The sequence below is a fragment of the Molothrus aeneus genome, chromosome 8, assembly GCF_037042795.1.
Source record: "Molothrus aeneus isolate 106 chromosome 8, BPBGC_Maene_1.0, whole genome shotgun sequence".
NCBI lineage: Eukaryota > Metazoa > Chordata > Aves > Passeriformes > Icteridae > Molothrus > Molothrus aeneus.
The window spans coordinates 6,613,962-6,634,455 of NC_089653.1; the positions used below are offsets into that span (position 1 = coordinate 6,613,962).

A 20,494-nucleotide genomic window follows, 5' to 3' on the forward strand; every position below is an offset into this window, starting at 1 on the left:
GCTCTGCTGGGTGCATTTCTTAGTGTGAACCTTGTGGGTTTGGGGTGATGATGATTCATGATAAAATACTCCAGTTTTCCTGCCTGCTTTTTTTCTTCCCCATGAGAAAAAAATTTGAAAAGGATCTTCAGAGCCTACTATTTCCTGCAAGGAGGAAAATTTTCTGGAAATTTGCTATAGATTAATATGTTCTGTGATGCCAAAGTGATTTTCAGGGAAAGGTACACATGCAATTCCTGGACTAGCTTGTTGGTAGTTTTATTTGAAATTTGAAAAGTTTGTTTTGGGGTTTCTCTCTAATAGTGATAGAATATTAATGTAAAGTAAAACCAGAGCAAAACCAGCCTTCTTTTGGTTGTTTTCTTGACCCTCTCCTAGTGTGCACACCTGAGCATGTATGTGTGTTGTTCATATGCACCCTACGCAGTGCTGCCTGGTGGGAAATAAGAAGTCCCTTCGGGAGCAGGGGTCTGTACTTCAACAAAGGGCAAGTACAATGTGTGAAACATTTATTGTGAAAATCCTTCTGAAGTGTAGGACACTCAGCCAAGGTTAGCCTCGTTGTCCAGCTGAGGGGTGATGGGCTGCAGATGTCCTCTCAGATGGCCCCTCTGACCTTTAGTCAGTCCATGAGGAGCACGGCTGGCGACAGGCAGCCTTGTCCCCGGGCAGCGCAAAGCTGGCAGAGCAAGTGGGAATGTGCCACCTTAGGGCAGCAGCTGCCCACGCGCTGCCACAGAATGCATTTTGCGAGTGTCTCTGGTGCCATGCAGTGACTTATGAGCAAGCTGAAGTTCAGGGAACACACCTGCTGCATGAGACTTCTTTCATGTTAAAGGCACTGAGCTGGTAGAAAGAAGGAGGGAACTAGGGTAGGGAAGCAGACAAAAAAATCAGCCAAGTTCTGTAAAGGAAAGCACTGCTGTGGGAACTGGCTGACAGTCAGTGGGGTGAGAGTCCAGCAGAACTGCCAGCACCCAGCCAGCTGCCATCAGTCACTGAGCAGAGACGGGGGACAGCAAGGACTGGGAGCACACAGAAATCCCTCACTGCTGACAAGCCCCCACAGGCACAGGTTCCCACTGTAAGGCAAATGTATATGTCTTGAACAAATACTACGAAGAGAGTTTGGGGAATTTCTTGGAAACCCTAGTGCTAAAGTATACTACTTTGAAATTAGTAATTGGGCTGCAAAACGTGTGAGAAGTGTGATTTAAGGACTGCATGTGTCAGGCTGAATCTATGCTGATGTTCTGTAGGTCAAAGCCCCTAAGAAACAGCAGGCAGTAATGAGGCCCCCATCCTTTCACTCTGCTTTATATGTGACTCTGGCTTTCCCTCATCCCACTCCAGCACACACTAAATTCCTCCAACCTGTCACATTTATCTTTGAAAGTGACTTCTCTAGGAAGTGGAGTATCTCTCTTCCTCTTTCCCTCTCAGCTCAGAAGAGCCTCTTCCATAACATTGTAATGAACTCAAAATCTGTTGTATATACTTTTTCCCACGATTTTATGAAAAATTCATAAAAAAAGCCAACTTTTACCTGCTTGCAGTGCAAGATGCTATAACCGAGACAGTGAGGAGAGAAAAGCTTGTCAGACCAATGACTGCATTTAATTTATGCTGCTTGTTTCTCCTTCTCCTTAGAGAGATGTACAAATGAAAATTCAAGAGATCAGAATAAAAAGGCATGGCTAGATAGAGAGTGGCATTAGCAACAAAATGGGAAAGGACATTTTGTTTGTGTTGCAGCAGGATCTATTTTTAAGAGCTTCATGTAGTAAAATCACTTCTGGGATTAATTTTTCTAAAAAACAATAAAAAATAATGCCCAGGCTCACTGCAGAGAGCACTAAATAGTCCACTCCAGCCACTTCAGACAGGATGCATGGAAACAATCAGCATTGGTCTGAGGTAAGAACAAATCGAGGCAACTATCTGATGACGCAGAATAACGAGAGAGAAGAGCTGGATTTTGCTCAAGTAGCTTGAAAGAGGCAGTGGCATTGGAAGGATTATTAGGGATGATAGAAGTGATGATTTGTTTAACCTAGTACCTGCCCTAAATGGTGGCCATCTCTTTGAATATGAGTATCCCACTGAATATTTGCAGAACTCTCCTTGAAACAAAAAATGCGTTCAGATCTTCTCTGGGTAGGGGGAGGCTGTTGTTACTACTGAGTCAGAGCTGGGGGGAGGGATCAGATGTCATTAAGTGCTCTGAAAACATGCTCTCTCTTCAACTGGCAGGAGCATCTCTAAGTGATTGGGTTTTTCTATGTATAGCTCTAATTAAAGGTCTGTGTCTCAATTAGTCTCTTGTTTTCCTGGCCTATAATGTCACATGTCTGTCAGAACATTTTGTTTTAAGCAAAAAGTTCACCTGTAAAGGCCCAGCCAGAACATATACTGCTCTGAGATATTTTTAGTAATAAATGAAGTGGGATTTAAAAAATTTACATGGTAATGAGGCATCCAGGTCCTAGTGAAATTCACTTTGATGTCAGCATACAAACTATCAAGGAGCCTTCAAAGTGTCTCAAAGGGCAAAACATGGTAACTCTGCTTCAAATTGATTTTCAAAGGTGAGTGGTCAACTTTGTCAGAACATTTTCAGATTTAAAAAATATTTTAAAATTGACATTTCCTGACTTCAGAAGTCCTCACAAGCTAAAGCTGGTTACACTCAGCCTGGTGCAGATACCTATTCTTGTCAAATATTGTCTCTGTTAATGAGACAGGAACCTGGTTCCCCATGGGAAAACCCCTTTTTCCAAGTCTAACCTGATGAAATGATAGCTCTGCAACTGGCAGTGTGTGAGCAGACATCATTGCTGACATTCCCTAGGAGCCCTCTGCCCTTAATGTGCCTGGCCCTTCCCTCCACTCCCCCTGCCTCTGCTTTGGGCAGGTTATCTGACCCGGTGGGTCACCTCCAGAATGATTTTCAAGCAGCATTACAGTAGGAGAGCAGCAGGTGACACCTGTGAGCTGAGCAGGCAAGATGGAGCAGCTGCCTGCAGGTTAATTGCTGGGAAGGGTCACAACCCGACTTCACTGCCACGCTTCATCTGGGGGATAAAGCAAAGTCCAAGCTGCTGCTGCTGCTTGGCTTTTTCTGTGCTGCTTCAGAGGTTTTTGTAAGAAACAATGTATTTGACAAAGTTAAATGACACAGTAACTGAGAAATATATCTTTATTATTAGAATGTTTATATTCTAAAAACTTTTATCTGGGATTACAGTACAATCCAATTTCTTTCTAATTAACTAAACTGGCATTTGTTTAGCAAGTAAGTGTAAATTAGGCTTTGAAAAGTTTAAAAACATGCAACTTCTCTTACTCTTTTCCTCTTCCTCTCCCAAAAGGAAAACTTACAGTTAAGATTTTGGCATGATAAATAATAAAATAAACATCTCATTTGTGAACTAGTAGTTGCACTTAACTTTGGTGACTAACAGAGTAGATAGGCATTTAAAAATAAAAATATTCTTTCAGTGTCAAGTGGCTAAAGAAATGAATTAATATATTTTACTTTATTATCTTTCTAATGTTCACCTTTGTTATCTTCAAAGAAGGTCCTTTTTGGTTTGTGGAAGGATGTGGGAAGTAATAGAAAAAACTGGTTCAATTTTACTTGCCTATAAAAGTTGTTGTAACACACAACCTGACCCAAGCCCATGCAACACAATGAACAATTCCTTTTCACCACACACAATGCCTAGCATGAAGCCAAGTGTGGCCTTGTGACATAGTTAAATAAATATTGAAATATCATTACAACCTAAATACCTGAATTGGTTTTACACTGTGACTTTCTACTGAAACAGTGTTGAGAAACTTTTAAACATATATCTGATTGTTCCATATACACTATTTAAAATAAAAGTGGGAAATAATAATCTTTCTTCTCTCTGCTACTTTCTGGGAGCTCTGTACACTGACAAATGTATGACATCTATAGTTACCTGATCCTAGCTGACTGATTGGTCATCTTCTGCTTTAAAAATATTGCAACTCAGGTGCTTATTGCAGCAGTAATCATAGTGATACACTGTCTTTTTATACTCAGTTCTGCTTACAGACACAGTTATAAAAAATGAAAAACATTTTTCACAAATCTTTGTACACATACTGTAAAAATCACCTTCCACATAAACAATTTACATCTGTTATGAGCATTTAAAAAATAAATCACATAGACCTGTGTCACCTATCCTTTCTTTTTCTTGAGAAAACAAATCTCATCAGTAACATCATCAGGATGTTCATATCTGTAAACATGGCATGAGGATTCATATTACCAAAATACTGTACACACAAAAAAGTCATCTTGATAAATAAGTTCTCTAATAAATAAGGATCCTTTTAATTGGCACAAACCAGTGTAAACACACATTTGTGTTCTGCAGTATCTCCAACTGCCTTGCACTTGGGTTCTTAGTTCAAAGTCAGTGATCTCTCAGCCCTGTAAAGATGCTTCAGAGATAAAAATGTGAAGGATTTGGGTTATAATCATGGTTATTTGGGCCTCTTATGCCTGAGACCAAGCACAGACATTGAACACAATGCCATGCAGTAACAGAGCTTTAGCCTATCGCTTGCTGCACCACAGCTGATAACCTGCTGCTGGCACCTGGCACTGAAACTCCTCCTCTGGCCCAATTTGGCCTGTGAGTGTCAGGGCAGCTCCTGGTCTCCTTGCTGAGGGACACCTCAGGGGAGCCCAAACTTGTACCAAATAGACAACATGGCTGCTGGCAGGATCAAGTAGTTTGATGTATTTAATAAAAGATGGAAATGTGCTTAAAGCCAAAAACCCAGGGTAGCAATCTAGTGCTGTAAACAGCCTTCAAGGGACTTTGAGTAGGCCTTTTGCATCTAAGTATGTCTGTTAGTCACTGATCTCACACCTACCTAAGCTGGAAGATTGAATATTTTAGTGCCGATTAAATGGATTCCTCTGAGCTTCAGGAATAACACAGATGGAAAATAAATTACCAGTTGGTTAGAGCATGCTGCCACTAAAATAATTAAACATACAGCCACAGTACTGCCCAGCAAGATAACTGCAGTTATTTAAAATAAGCTCTATAAATGACTAAATAAATAAATAAATACATGAATAAATAGAAAAACCTCCATGTAAACTGAATAAAATGTCACTTCTTTTATAGCGCCCAAAGAGGGAATGGCATAACTAAATAATATAAAACTTCCATATGTATATATTTCTATATATTATATCTGATATGTTTTGGCATGGCCAGATGGATAGGAAAAAAGTAGGATGACTAACTCCATTCAATATTTGTTGTGTTGAAGCCAAGTTCCTGTGCTGCTGTACACTGCTCACCGTTCCTATAGAGGCTTGGCCTTCTTACCCATCTTTGATTTTGCACTCACTTTCCTGGCAGAGCAGACTGGTTCACCCTTCTTTTGTGCTCTCCATATTTCCCTTGGGCAATCGACAGGTTCATAGAAGCATTTCACTGGCTGCAAGCTGGCTTTTTCATCCTTTGCTTTTTTCAGCAAGATCCTTCCTTTTTGAAAGGAATGAGGCTTTGCATCAGGGATGTTGTATGAAGCGTGTGTACTTCCTCGGCTCCTGAAATTAATAATAGTGATTATTAAGAACTGTTATTCAGTCTTGCAAACTGACAGGTCTCCAAAATATCCCAAACCCTTACATTTTTAAAAACAAAAATAGTCTTGTTTTACAGAATGAGGCTGCATGTTAAAAACAGAGTTGTAAGATTATTTACGTTCCTTAGTATTCAAAAGCATTCCTCACTAAAATAACCCCTAGGTGTGTTACTGGTGCACTCTTCTTGTGTGTTCCTCTGCACTTTGATTCTGATCAGCATTCTGCTGATTTTGGAGTGCTGAGACCTTACTGAGGTCTATACTTGGTGATCTGCAGGGATTTTAAAGATGCACATGTTCACATTCTGCAAAGAATGAACATCCCTTGGTTTTTGCAAGACCACACAGCACCAGTAAGAGTAGAAAGAAGGTGCAGGAACTGTAGAGACTTCTTTGTGGAATCTCAGTGTTGCCCTGGACTGCACCCAGGCCACAAGGAGCTGCTGCTACAAATGGCCAATAGCTCAGGAAACTCCATGCTCTGCCTTTGTGCTGACCACAAATCCAGGGAAACTTCAGCTTCCCTTTTAGGCTTTGATTTAAAACAGGAGAAGAAGAAAGGGGAATACAAAAACTGGTGGGAAGAAGGGTATGAAAGCTTAAAGGCCAAAGTAAGCTGAATTCTTTGTTCTCTCTGTGTTGGTTCAAACTCAGCAAGATTTGCAGAAATTGGTGAGCTCAGGTGGAGTGACAGCTAAGTGCCCAGTGCTGCAAAGGCTGAACCATGCACTCTGAAAACTGCATGACATCAAAACTGCAGTTCCACAGTTTAGCTAAGATCATTATAGTCCCTTTTAACATAATCTTGAAATGTTTTACAGCAGATGCATTAGTGTAACAGCAGAACTATGAATGTAAGGCACCAGCTCATGTCTACCCAGCTCCTGTGACTGAAGTGAAGAGCGGATGTGCTGATGTACAAGCTGATCTTTTAAGGGGTCCCACAGGGCTCTTTTCCATAGCCTGTATTTCTGAAAACCATGTATCTGTAGTATTATTTCTTCTAGGATTAAATCATATTGCACACTTGACAAAGCCAGTAGTGGAAAAAGCTGTGGTCACTCAGATGTGTACAGTGTAAACCCTCCTGCTCTTTAGGAAGATGAGAAGTGTGTCATGGAAGTCTGTATTTGTTGGTAGGAGGCAGTGAGGGCCACCTATCATTGTAGGAACTAAGCCTCACCTATGTAACAGCATTACCTGGTTGGCAGCTTTGCTAAGCAGATTTCACTAGGGGGAGGTTTAGGGGGTGAAATGCTCTGCAGGTCCAAGCTGGAGCTTGCAGGCACTGTGTCATCCTGGCCTGGTGCAGGCCTGGGCTCTGACCACTTGCTGGGGTTTAGGAATGACCTGTGTGAATGCACAAGTGTTGGCCACTCCAGTTTACCATCAGTTCTTGGGTACTGTTTTTTCCAGTCCATTACTTAGTTGTTGCTTAAAGATGCAGCGTTCTGTTTGTCTCAGATGTTGTTATGGTGAAGAAGCAACATCATTTATTCCCAAAGCATACACAGGCATTATTGCAGGTGTATGCTTTGGGATCTTCCATCTTATGATGTTAGGCAGTCCCCTGCTGCACTGAATGAAGCTACTAAAACCAGAAGGTAAGGTCAATATGATCTCAGGGCTACCTAAAGGGGCTAAACTGTACTTAAATTGAACTTTATGGTAGAGAAGATGGATGTCTGTCCCCAGTTCACAGTCAGGGTAAGAAAGTAGCCAAGATGGAGGAAGATGCAGGTGAAATGCAAAGCTGCCAGCTCCAGATGCAGGAAATGCTTTTTCACTGAAAGCAGCAGCTCTGCAACACAAGTGACTGTAGAGAGTCTGAACTTCTCCTCACACATATTCCTCATCTGTTGTGTTATGGAGAAGGACTTGTGGTGGTGCAAAGGGAAAAAGTCCTGAACTTGTGTCCCCACAAGGAAAGGCTGCCCTGAAGAGGGGTGCAGTGCCTGGCTGCCACTTGGCCAAGCAGCACGTGATGCTCCAAACCACCTGCTGGGACTCATGACCAAGTCACAAAGACATGGGAGACCAGCCCCAATTAGTTCTGCTGCTCCCAGGACAGCTGCTTGAGTAACCTGAGATTGTTAGTGCCCATGCTTGGTCAGGGCACTTGTTTGGTGCTATGATTGTTACTGGCAGTTAGGAAATGACAACTGTCTCTCTCCTACCTACAGAATGTTAAAGGTATTTTCAACTGAAACTTGGACTGCGTGAGCCAAAGAGATTCAACTCCTGTAGCTTTGCAATAGGCTGTTATAGTCAGCAGGAAGGAGTAATTTGTTTAACAGAAAATTAGCATTCTTTATTTTCTTTAGAGAATATCTGAGTATAGTTTTAGCAGAAATCTGGTTTTCCTCAATTACATGACATAAATAGAGACCATATGTAGGTCCCAGCCTATAAGGTAAAATGTAAAAGCAGAAATGCAAGCATGACAACTTATTGCATTTAAGTTAAAAAAAAAGGAGATATACATACAGGCATCTGGGTTTCTTATTTAATGAAATGTCTGTAAACTGCAATGAAAAAAAAACCAGGTTATTACTATTACATTTTCAAGTAATTAAAGTACAAGGATAAAATATACACAATATTTAAAACTGTATTTCCATTCTCACATGTTAAACTAGAACATTCAGGAAACAAACCAAAAAAGTCACCTCTTTTACAGATTATTACTCTTCCATCTTATGAACATGTTTTTAAAATTCATAATGTGTGAGTTGTTAGTGGTTGGATTTTTCCCATTATTTTTATTGTAACTATAATCAAAATAAATTGCTAAAGAAGTGTGGGCTGAACAGAGATCTTTCACATTAGATTAAACAGTATGGATACAATGGGAAGTAATTATTGTGTTCAAGATAATTAATAAAGGCCAGTGGCTGAATAAGCTGTATGAAATTAACTTTCAGATCCTTTAATTTTTCAGTGATACATTTCCTTTACACAAGTGGCTAGGAAACTCCAGCTACAAGCCCTTGGCTCTGCCAGACTTGCACTGAAGGGTGGAGGGTGAGGACAGAAACATTTCTCTCCCCCTCCTGCAGATGCTGAGACCAGCTAGGGACAGCATAGCTTCAATGCCAGGCCAAATTTGCATGACTGCATTTTTTACAGCAGTTTGGTTCACAGTGTGGAAACACTTTGTCTAGTCCCTCTTTTGGTGGGGGTCAGAAAAGGAGGTGTTTAATGCCAGCTCAGCTTAAATTAATTTTTTTTTCAGTACTAAATAGGTTCTTTGTATTGAGCTCTCATCAGAGCTGCTACACTGAGCCTTTGAATATCATTTAATGAAGTCACTGAGACAAGCAAGTCAGATTTGGCATCTGAAAATGATTATGTTCCTGTAAATGTTCCTTCTGTCCCTGGTATTGTCCACACTTTGCAGATGGATTTTTGCCCAGCCTGACTTTGCTTGCCATCTGTCTTGGTTGGTGTCTGGAGCCATCTCATGGTGTACTTTCCTGTACCTCCTGAAGGTCAGGATGGTCAATATTTGGATGGATGGCCTTAGAGGAATGCTGAAGTTACCCAGAAATCAGGGCAGGTGCCTTAAAAATCAGAGCCCTCCCCAAGGGACACTGCTGAGCCTGGCATTATGATAAACACATCCAGAGCAAGAGAGATGATTTAATATTGAGGCTCATCTGTACAGTGTCCCATAATGTTCTCACAGATACTGTCTGAGATGCCTGCACTGCATTTCAGCTCATCTTACCTAAAGCTTGTTGTCTTCCAAGTAGCTCTGGGAACATTTCCTTTCCACCACTGCATACCTGTTCAGTCCTGGACATGATCAAATGCCTTCTTCTCACATCCCAGGGTGAACAACTACTTAGCACAGGCAGCACGGGGTATTCAATTAAACTGAAATGTTCCTTGGAAGTCCTGTGCCTAAAACTTGTCATATAAATGTAATGCATTATAGGAAAATACTGAGTTTAGGTATTAAAAATGAGGGCTTAAAAAGAAATAATGTATTTTAAAAAGTAATGTTCTTGGATTTCTAATCCATGTGATACAGGCCTGTGGGAATCCATTCACCATTTCTAAGAGTCCCATGATAGGTAACTACCAGAGAAAAGATGATTTGCCAGCAAGCTGATGTATCACCTATAGGGATCTATGTCTTTCCTGAAAATCTTCAGGCATCCCAAATAGACTGCCAAGTCACATTAAAAAAAGTGTTCATGGCAAAGGCAACAGCAGCAATAGCCAAAGCTGAAAAATAATTTAATTATCTATCAAATATTTCATTACTCTCTGCTCTCCCTTTATCATCTTTGCTGCTGCTTTCACAAATGCACATCTGCCTGCAGCGGTGCTTAGCCCGAGCCACCAAGCCCACCCATGTTCCAAGTGCAGAGGTCTGGCTGCAGGGGCAGGGTGACAGCACAGGGAGGGGCGGTGCTGGCTTACCACGTGCTCGCTGATGTCAGTGTGGTTGCACACCATCTGCTGGCTTTGGTAATATTCCAGCTGCCTCTCTGCCAGATCCACGCGCTGCAACAGGTTCTCGATGAAGTGCTGCAGCCTGGCTTTCCCCCGCACTTCTTTTTCTGCTGCTTCTTCCAGGAAGTGGTTGAAAGTAACAACTTCTCTGCAAGATGGAAACATTGCAAAGAGGCCACATTTAGATAACAGCAGCTCCCTGGTCTCACCCTTGTCAAGAATTACTGGTGCTTCTCCAGTTTGTCATGGAGTGGCTAATTACTGTCCTCCACCATTGTCAAAAGATTTCAACTTTTTTGTGGACAAAGTGAAGATCTGGAAGCCTGAACGCTGAATTTAGGTTTATGGGCAGTGGGTTTGGGGTAGGGTTTTTCACTTCGTTTGGTCTCTTGGAATTAGTCTTTAGTAGCCCACAGAGTAGAAATATGATTAAGCATCACATCTCAAAGTATCTGGAGACAGCTGTATCTGCTTTCTCTTTTACTTAAAACCATGAGAATATTAGCTCTGAAACATGAAGAGAAACAGATGAACTCCCAAATTAATCTTTTCATTTCATCACAATCTATCAATGGTCACTAAATGTTGCTGCTGGGGTGGTTCCTAACTCAAAAGAGCTTCTGTGGCCATTAAATTTAATTTTGACTGCATTAGTACAAGTATGTCCAAGTGTGGTGTTATGACCTGGAGCCAGAGGGAGCAGGGGAGGTTAACAGATAATCTACAGATTATAGACCAGGGAGTACATGTGTGGGAAGAACAAGTTTTAGGTAAGGAGTTTAGGAATGTGTCTTGTCTGGGAACCCAAGTGGAAGAAACAGAGAGCACCAGTGACTGTGAAAGCTCCCAGCTGAGCCACTGCTCATTTCTAATTTCTCTGCATACTTACTATCAGTAATCAGGACACCACTTGGACCTCCAATATCAAAGGATTATTTGGGTGGAAGAAGTTTGGTTGTAGATTGAAGTATGTATTACAAAAGAAGACAAATCTGAACATGTAGCACTTCCCTGGTTAATAAATGCCTGGATAAATATTTTTTACTCTGCCAGTGAAGCCATGCTAATTTTTGCTTTGTACAAAAAGGGTGGGAGTTGAGGGAACTTGCCAAATGAGAAAGGGCATGATTGCTCAGTAGAAATACATTGCCTGAGGAAAAAGCATTTTAAGTAGAAACTATGAAACAGTTTGTGGCAGAAATAACCTTTCAAAGCTTAGATTGTTTATAACAAATTCAAAGTTTCTCTGCATTTTGTTGTTTTAACTCAGTATAGTTGTAGTTAATTGGTTTAATGGAGTATAGTTGTTTCAACAGTGAGCTGCTTTGTGCTAAGAGTCAGGCATGAGTGGTCAGCCCTGGAAATTCACCACCTAGGATTCAGGCTGTGCCTGCCTGCTCCATACTACAGCAGAGTTCTGTTTGCATGGCTGATCTAATGGTAGGAATCAGGTACAAACAAGCATGTATTGTTTGGAGGAAGAATGTGGATGAGTAATAGTTTATATTAACTCACCCATAAAATCTGGCTTAGGAAACAGAGAGGTAACTTGTTTGTTAAGCTCAACTAATCAATTTCATTTCAAGGCTCTGAACAGTTTTAGTGATTATTAGCTTGCACAGAGCAACCTGATACTAGAGAGCCACTGAGGAATGCTTAGGGAGAAGCCAATCTAAACTCATTAAAGTAAATTTTAGGGCTTTATTGTCACCACACTGCAACTTCTTTGACTTCATAACTTATGATTAACTTCACTTCATTAGTCAGTTCATATCATTTTGGGTTAATGTAGGAGCAACCTGAAGTCCTTGCTATTTCATCAGGTCCTCTTTTACAGGGGACAGGGAACTGAAAAGGACAGCAACTCAGCAGGTTGGCTCCAAATCCCTCTCCTTTTGGGTAAGGAAGAGCTGTGCACAGCCTGGCAGGCTGCTGACCCTCCGGTGGGAAGGTGGGAGAGTGGGGAGCTGCCAGCCTGGGACACCATGAGGATGTCCCTCCCAGGGACTCAAGTCAGCTTCTGAGTTTGGCTGCAGCAGGAGGCCACAAACATCAGTAACTGGCATTTTTTTAAAAGAGTAATAGTTTCAAGAATGCTAACATTTGTAATTATCTCAGCAAAGGTAATTAGTAAGAATTCATTAGTTGCCTGTTCTATGGTACAAATAATCACCAAGAGATTTTCCTTTCCTTTCCTACAAATGTCTCATAAGGAGGCCAGGGGGGAGCAGAGTTTTTTTCAGGAAGATCTAGATGACTATCAGGAGGAGAAGAGACTCATAATGTCAATAAATTCCCTAGTATTGTCCTTGCTTTCTAGACTAAAGATAACTTGGCATCCTACATGCCATTATTTGGAAGAACTGTTATTAGCAGCAATAGTAGCATATCCATAACTTCTCTCTGTTTACCTGCCTTTGTACAGCCTATGAATCTACTTTTAATAACTTTTAGATGAAAGTTTTCCTTTGGGCTGAAATGCACTCTGTAAATTCCCTTTGGAAAGCCAGGAGCCAGAACACACCCACACACAAGGGCTCTGTCACACACCTTGCACTGATAAGCAGCACTGCTGTTAGTTCAGCGACTTTCTTTGTTTCCACTTCATTCTCATCCCTCAGAAGAACAAGATCAAGCCCTGAGGAGTGACTGCTAATAAGTCTCTCTACTTGCTCCAACACTTCTTCCTCAGAGAGCTCACTCCTTGCCCAGCTATGCCTTGGTTACCTGAAGGGAGTTCCCAGAAGAATTTTTAGCCTCCTCCCACTGTGAACAATAGGGAAATGGTTCAAAGAAATCCTGTAGCTTCCTGCAGCTGCTGTTTATCTGTCTAATCGCCCTTCTTGTCTCTTGTAGTTTGCCCAGACTTTTTCTCAGCCCTACTGATGACCCTTTCCCTTCAATTTCATTTCTGGATATCTGTGATGATTTTTTTTTTTGCTTATGTTCTTTATTTTGCTTTCAATTTATTTCTCCAGACCTGCCAAATTTTTGAGGATTATATGACAGGATTTCTGTCTTTCACTCTCTATTCTCATGCTTGTGAAAGATGGGTGTTCAGAGAGGTCTGACACTGCTCTTCATGAAGTCAGGGGGAAGCTGAAGCCATGAATATTGTGGGGCCCACATGCTAGAGGCATAAACCAGAGCACAGCAGCATGGGCCCACTGGGCTCTGTGTCCTGACAGCACAGCCTTGTGAGCAGCATTCACCTGAAACAGGAACAACTTTGTTAAAGTGGCTCACACCTGATGTGTTGCCCTTTTAACAAGAGGTCTCTGCTACCCTGCACTGACTATTCTACATCTGGAGCACTTCTGTTATGTTGAGGAAAGGTTCCATGGAGTTATTAACTCCCCCTGAGAGCTCCTCTGCTCTCAGCATCATCTCCTTACTGCTCTGCTCCTCTGCCCAGCAGACTCCTGCCCCCTTCCCCCAGCTCTGCACCCTGGCACTTGCTTATGGGGGTAAGCAACAGATCCTGGCACTACATCTTCTGAGTGGTGTAGATGATGCTCAATGCACCCTAGATCTCTTAAATTTCTGTAATCTCATCTGTTCATAGTTTACTATACCAACACTAAGATATATTGTATGCAAAATGTTTACAGGGCTGTGACTGGGCAGCAGGGAGAAAAGTGGATTTCTTGCTTTGTCCTGGGGGATGCTCGGTCAGATGAAACCTTTCAGGAGGAGGGAATTGCTCCTGCAGCCTGGAGAGCAGGGAGTGTATTGAGCTGCCAGCAGCAGGGTGAGGCAAGCGAGAGGGAAAGACAAGGGGGATGCAACCTGGGAGGTGTCCAAGAGGAGCAGGAGATGCCTGTACTGCCAGAGTGTCAGAAAGGAGTTCTTCGAGAGCCAGAGGAGTCCAGGGGAAATTTACTGCAGTACAGCAGGCACCTCAGAGGTGTTCAGCTGAAAAAACAAGTGCAGAGGGAAGAACTCACTGTAAGTAAGGACTTGCTGCCAAAGCTTTTATTTTAATCTGACTCTGCCAGGCAGTTCACGTATTACAGTTTACTAGACTTAAGTAGTTTGGCATTTTGCATCCCAACTGCAGCCTAGCTCAAAAACTTCTTTATGGAGGCTGTTACCATGAAACAACTTGAGATGTGGTAAATAAAGTTATAAATCATAGGCTGACTAGGTGACATTTATTCTTCTGCCTTTACCACTGGATTATTCAGCGCTCCTTTAGGATGAGCGAGCTGCAGTTCTTGTTTACTGGAGCAGTTGCCAGCACAGGGATCCTGGGAGATGCTCAGTGTTTGTATGACTTTCAGCAGCTAAGAGTGACATACACTGACTAAATGCAGAGGGTGGGACAGCTCCAGCTCCTTAACACCTGACAAGAAGGGCTAATGAGTTCTCACATTGCAACCAAGCCCGCCCACGGATGCATAGTACTGGCCCCAGGACTGTGCACAGCAACACTGACACCTGCAGCTGCTCTGGAGGTGGAGATAAGCACGAGGCTCCATGCAGGTTTTGCATCCAATATCAAATCACTTTAGAGAATCACATTTAGCATAACTGTCTAAAATCAATAGAAAACCAAACCATTATTTTACCTGAAGGTGGGAAAATTCCTACTACAGTAAGTAGTAACGTGATTTACTTCTCAAAATATTTAATATGTATATTCATTAAGTATTAATGCCACTGACCTTATCCATCATCCAACTGGTGTTTTTGCCTGAAGGCTGCTGTTATTCATTAGGTTGTGGTTTCACATTACCACACCACTAAAAGGACATTTGATTTAAGAGATTCACACCTCCTCCCTCAGAAAGTTATTGTACCCATTCAGTGGGCTGTGTTCTAGACAGAGCCCTGAATTTACTGGGTGACACTGAAGATTTTAAGCTTTATTTCACAGAGCCATTCTGTGGGACAGTCATGCTAGGTTTAAACCTGTACAGCTGCATGGGGGGGAGTAATCTCTTGAGTAGGAAGATGAAAGAAAACAGGAAAGAGGGAGCAGGATTACCTAAAACTGAGGGTGGAAGAACAATGTGTAATTGTAGTTGTACTCTGCTTAAAGCAAATCAAAACTGTTTTGTGGTACAATTGAAAGCCCTTTTTAAGGGAAAGCTGTTTTAAAGCACAGTGATCTCTAAAAGCCAGCACATTGTCAAGATGTTACCTGCACAGATAATTTCATTAATTGCAAACTTAAGGTGAAGCCACTGGCAAGAATAACTACTGCCCACAACAGCTATTCTGAATTAATCCTTGCATTTCAGGCTATGTCAGAGCAGAGGCATGGCCAGTCTCAAAACAAATGCATTAGACTGGTTAGAGAAATTACTGTCAGAGATATGGCAAAGTACATTAATGATCTTACTCTATGATTAGGAGACAAAGTGAAGCTGTTTAAGTTACCATTGAAGGTAGATTCCAGCCAAAGACCATCCCTTCTTACCCTGTTCAAACTTACTGAAAATCAAACTCTACCAGTTTCAATTTTCTTACATTACATCCAGAAACAAGCCTTTCAGTGTCCTCTAGCAGTTAAGTTCATAGCTGGTTTTTGTTTCAATGGTTTTCTTGATATCTTATTCAACAAAGGCTTATGCCCTTTGGGCATGCTTCTGTGTTATCTTTAAGATCACAGTGCTCACTCTGAGTTGCATTCTCCTTCATCAAACATGGAATAATCCCTTTCAGGGCACATTTTCTAATTAAATAATTCTTTGCTCAGCAGCTCTGTGCTTAGAGTAATACTATTTCAGCTATGTATTAATATAGTCAGTGTTGCACCTCCAGCTGTGCTACCCCTCAACAGAGTTCACCTCCACGAGGGCCCCACACTCGTATCAGCACATACCTGCATGCATATTGGCACTACAGTTTTTGTAAGAAAACAAAGAAAATTTAACTAAAAAGGTATCTTCACTTCATTGCTGTCTTTGCTGGACTGCTAAAGGCCTTATTTAAAACAAACAAAAAATAATCAACTGACAAGTCTAAAGAAATAACCCCACTGATCCTACAAGTGCTTCAAATGGGCAGCCCTGTTCCTGCTGATGGTCTAAACCAACACTCAGATGTTTCAGGGAAGGTGTTTTCTTTTTTCTGCTGCTAAGAGGAAAAGATTTTCAGCTACACTAGCTCAATACCAATGCTAATTTTAGGAAAAAGTTATCCATATTCACAAGATTGCTTATGGAAAAAAAAATCCAAAGAAACTGATGAAAGCATTTATTTCTGAAGGTCAGCAAGTATCAAAGCAGTCCCTAAGGGATGCCTTTGACTTTCCACAATCTGCAGTGAGAACTGCTTCTGCAATTTCCATTATGCAGTCTTGTTTGGCTATCTAATCATCTGGACTTCTTCCAGAAATCAAAGCCAAAGTTGAGATCCTCCTTTTTTGAAGGACAATGTCTTCTCAGCACACCAAGTAAGTTTTGAACACACAAAGGATTGAATATATAGACAAGTCTCAGAGCTTACCAACAGCCCAGACAAGTGCCACTGTTGTTACCAAAGTCATGAACTTTTTTCTCTACTAGAGCACATCACCCAGTGCCTCCCTGCTGCTGGAGTAAAGCTAACTGTCCCAGGCATTTTTAGAGAATCAGCTCTAAAAAGCTGCTCTAGAACTATCAGTCCTGCTCTTACAAAGCATTTTTTATACCTACCTTCCTTCTCAATTTGCTAATTATACAATGACATTTCAATTGGAAAGACAAACAGTACATTTTTCTATGGCACTATCCCATATCATCCCTCAAGATGGGAAATGAAGGAATCATCTAAATGACAGAAAACCCAACACACTTCCAGTTTTTCCTAAGTGATTTCAACCTATTCTTTTACCCTGCCTACCCTCCCAGTGTCCTCAGAGTAACTTCAGAGGCAATGCTGTGGAGCTGGGCACAGACACAGGCAATAACAAATTCTGACTGCTCTCTTCCCCCTTGGTACTCAGGGCTGCTATTCTTCCATCCTACCCACTGCCATGCATTACACATTTACCTGTAGAAATTAACACACTGCTGTGTAAGAGCTGTTCACTCATTCCTATTGCTGCACTTGCTTTCAAGTCTTTTTGTTGAAAGTGGAAGCAAAACTCTAAAGAGCAATACTCTGAAGTATTCTGTGAGTACTCTGTGGAGTCTCTTGTGCAGCTGCCTCTTTTGGTTAGTGTTTCTAGCCAAGTAACCTTCAGCCTTCCCTGTAACATCAACTTAGGAGCTACCTCAGCATTTGTTTATGCATTCACCCTCCTCCTTTCAAGACAAGAATTCCAACAGCAATCATCTGAGCTCCTGCCCCTTTCCTGAGCTGGTAATGTGCCAATGTGAAGGACAATGTTTTCCCACTTCTCCTCATTCTCTATTCAGTCTCTTCTGGCCTCAGAACACCAGCCTGACTGTGCTGTTGGTAAGTAGCCTGCCAAAGAGCATGTGGCCTCTTCCTTGTTCCTTTTCCTAATGCAGTTAAAAATCACAATTTCAGCTGTCTTTTTCTTTCCAAAGATCAGTGTCCTTTGCCATCCATATCATACCCATTCTTTCTACCCAGATGACTCAATTGCCCCTTTCCTCTTTTCCCACAAGGTCTTTTCTTCTTCTACAGCATTGCAGAACTTTGGGTTTGTCTCACTGAATAGTTTCTTTCTCCCAACAGTTATTTTTTCCTTTTGAGATCCTAGTCTTGATTTTTAAGAACAAAATCTGCTTTTAGTTTGGGGTAAGATTCATGCCACTTAACTTGAGATGTCTGAAATTCTACATCTAGCCTAAGACAGCTGCTTACCTGAGGTCTGCTGGTAGTCTGCAGAGGGAAGAAGGACCTTCACAGAGCAATCCCTCCCGCTCTAAGATACTTTTCTAGAGGAAATAGGATGACTCACTGTGAAAGAGCCCAGGAGGGCAGTCTGGCTAGATGGGAATACCAAAACTGCTTGAAACTATGTTATCTTCATGGCTTCCCTCCAGCATACTTTCAAATCTGCCTCAGTTACACTATTCAGCTTCAGCTTCACCTTAAGTCTTTCAATCTTCTCTTCCATGAGGATCACCTCATACTTTAAAATCAGAGGTTCTGTTGAATATCCCTTCAAGGAAGATCTGAGAGGCTCAAATCCCACCATCTTTATGTATCCCCTCTTCTGGAAAATCTCTAGCTCTGCTTCAAGATAGATGGCTCCTACTGATCCTCATCTTTTCTTTCTTGTCCTTAGACTACAGGAAGGAATGATGAAAGCCCTCCAAACTTCCTACACTGAACTCCTACACCACCTTCCTTATTTCTTGTAAGATCAGTGTCATGGCAACTACCACTTCTCATCTTCCTTTTGTAAGCTGATGAATTGGTTTAGAGGCATACCATTACCAAGGCTCTTTATTTCCATTTCTCTAAAATAACTTGTGTTGCTCTGAAAAGCCTGAAAGGTTTCAGCAAGTGCTGAATAAACTAAGTAGTTCATGTATAAATTATATATCAGCTATCACTACATTTTTAATGGATGCATCATGAATGTATTTTTAGATGGCTTAGGTTAGTCAGAACTCTGGCATCTGCATCCCAGTCCCATATTAGTGATTCCTGTTCCACAGTTCTGTGTCCATCTAAAAAACTAGACAAGAACTACTTGGACATGGCCTTTTCAACACTGTCTCCAGTAAAGCTTCACTGATGCACAGGAGACTGTGCACTCCACAGGCTGACCGTGGTGAGAAGGCTTAAGGGAAAAGGTGCTATTAGGTATTCTTGCATACTTCATCCAGACTTATCCAACCATCTCTTCTTAAAAAGACAATGCATTAAAGGTGGCAGTGTAAATCACATTACATGCTGATGAGAGCTTCTACTTGTCCCTACCCCAATGAAACCAGAGGCACAACACAGGCATTAGAAAGTGTAGAAGTTAGTCACTGGGGAGCCAAGTGTGAAAGCCACCTGCTCAGGGAGCTGTCCCCTGCCCTGTTAGTCACTGGGGAGCCAAGTGTGAAAGCCACCTGCTCGGGAGCTGTCCCCTGCCCTGTTAGTCACTGGGGAGACAGTGTGAAAGCCACCTGCTCAGGGAGCTGTCCCCTGCCCTGTTAGTCACTGGGGAGCCAGTGTGAAAGCCACCTGCTCAGGGAGCTGTCCACTGCCTTGCAGGGGACACGGTCACATGGCTATAACTCTAGCAATATAGTGATCTGAAGCGGGGAGCTGCAGGCCCTTTCATAATCAGCAAGCAACTGAGCCATTCCCTCTCTTCTCTCCCAAAGGCTGTCACTCACGCAGGAGCTGGCCAGCCCTCGCCAAGCCATCGGCACTCGCCTCCCCACTTACTCCTCTTTGCGGTGAAGCTCCTCCTCGGACTCGCTGAGCCGCTGCTTCAAGGCTGCGATCATCTCCACCGCCACATCCACCTGCCTGCTCAGGGCCCGCTCTCGCCGCTGCACCTCCTGCTTCTTCTGGGACAGCTGCACGAACGCTGCCCGCACCTCCAGCAGCTCCGCCGTCTTCTGGGACAGCTCTTTGGTAAGCTTGTCGATCCGCTTCTCGATCGTTTTGTCCACGGCCTCTACCATCCTGTTAAACTTTTCTCTGACGTGTGCCTCGAAGGAGGCTTTGGAATCAGCGGCCGAGAGGCCGGGTTTGGAAAGCTCGCTGGGAGACTCAGCCGACACATAGTTGGCCAGGTAGGAGCCGGGCCGCTCGGCCGCCAGCTCCCGCGGCTGCTCGCCCTTGCCGCTCCCGCAGGACGCGCCGCCCAAGTTCAGGTAGGGCCCCGCGGGCTGCGCGGCAACGCCGCCGGGGCTGCCCGGGCTGCCCTGGGCTGCGGGCTCCGGCGGAGACACCGGCTCCGCGTCCTTCAGCGGAGAGAACAGGCTGCTCCTGGCCAGGAGGCTGCTCTCCTGGAAGCTGTGGCTGTACTCCAGGTGCACCCGCAGCGAGGACAGGCTCCGGAACCTGGTGTGGTCGCCGCATCGCGGGCAGCGGAAGGGGAGGCTGACGCCGCCGAGCGGCTCCGGCCAAGGGTGCCCGCCTTCATCCCGGGCTGTCTGTTGCATTCCTCGCCGGAGGGAACGGCCCGCGTCCGCGCCCCACGGGAAACTTGGGAAACTTTCCCGGCGATTCCTCAGGGGTACCGCGCCATCTCCGCCCGGGGACGCGCCCACCCGGCGCGGCGCTCCGGCCGCACGGCCCCGCCGGCTCCGCTCGCTCGGCGGGGCTCCGCTCGCCTCGGCCGCCGCCCGGGCCTTGCCGGAGCGGAGCGGCGCCGGGCCCCGGCTCGGCGCGGGCCTCGGCCGCCCGCAAGGTCGCCGCACTCACCCGACTTGTTGCTGGTGGCGGCAGCGGGGCGGCGTTTTCAGCAGAGCCGTAAATCAGCCCGCGGGGCGGGGCGGGCGGGGCGAGGATGCGGAGCGGGGAGCGG

General features: G+C 43.5%; 1 protein-coding gene across 1 annotated transcript; it reads right to left on the bottom strand.

The window, feature by feature from the left end:
• Positions 1-3,185: 3,185 nt before the first annotated feature.
• ZNF365 (zinc finger protein 365) lies at positions 3,186-20,262 on the bottom strand. The gene is made up of 4 exons (XM_066554706.1): positions 19,405-20,262; positions 10,081-10,261; positions 8,137-8,174; positions 3,186-5,611 (listed from the first exon to the last, which is right to left on the bottom strand). The coding sequence occupies exons 1-4, from the start codon at positions 20,127-20,129 to the stop codon at positions 5,365-5,367; spliced, it is 1,191 nt and encodes a 396-aa protein (XP_066410803.1). The 5' UTR covers positions 20,130-20,262; the 3' UTR covers positions 3,186-5,364.
• Positions 20,263-20,494: the final 232 nt, after the last annotated feature.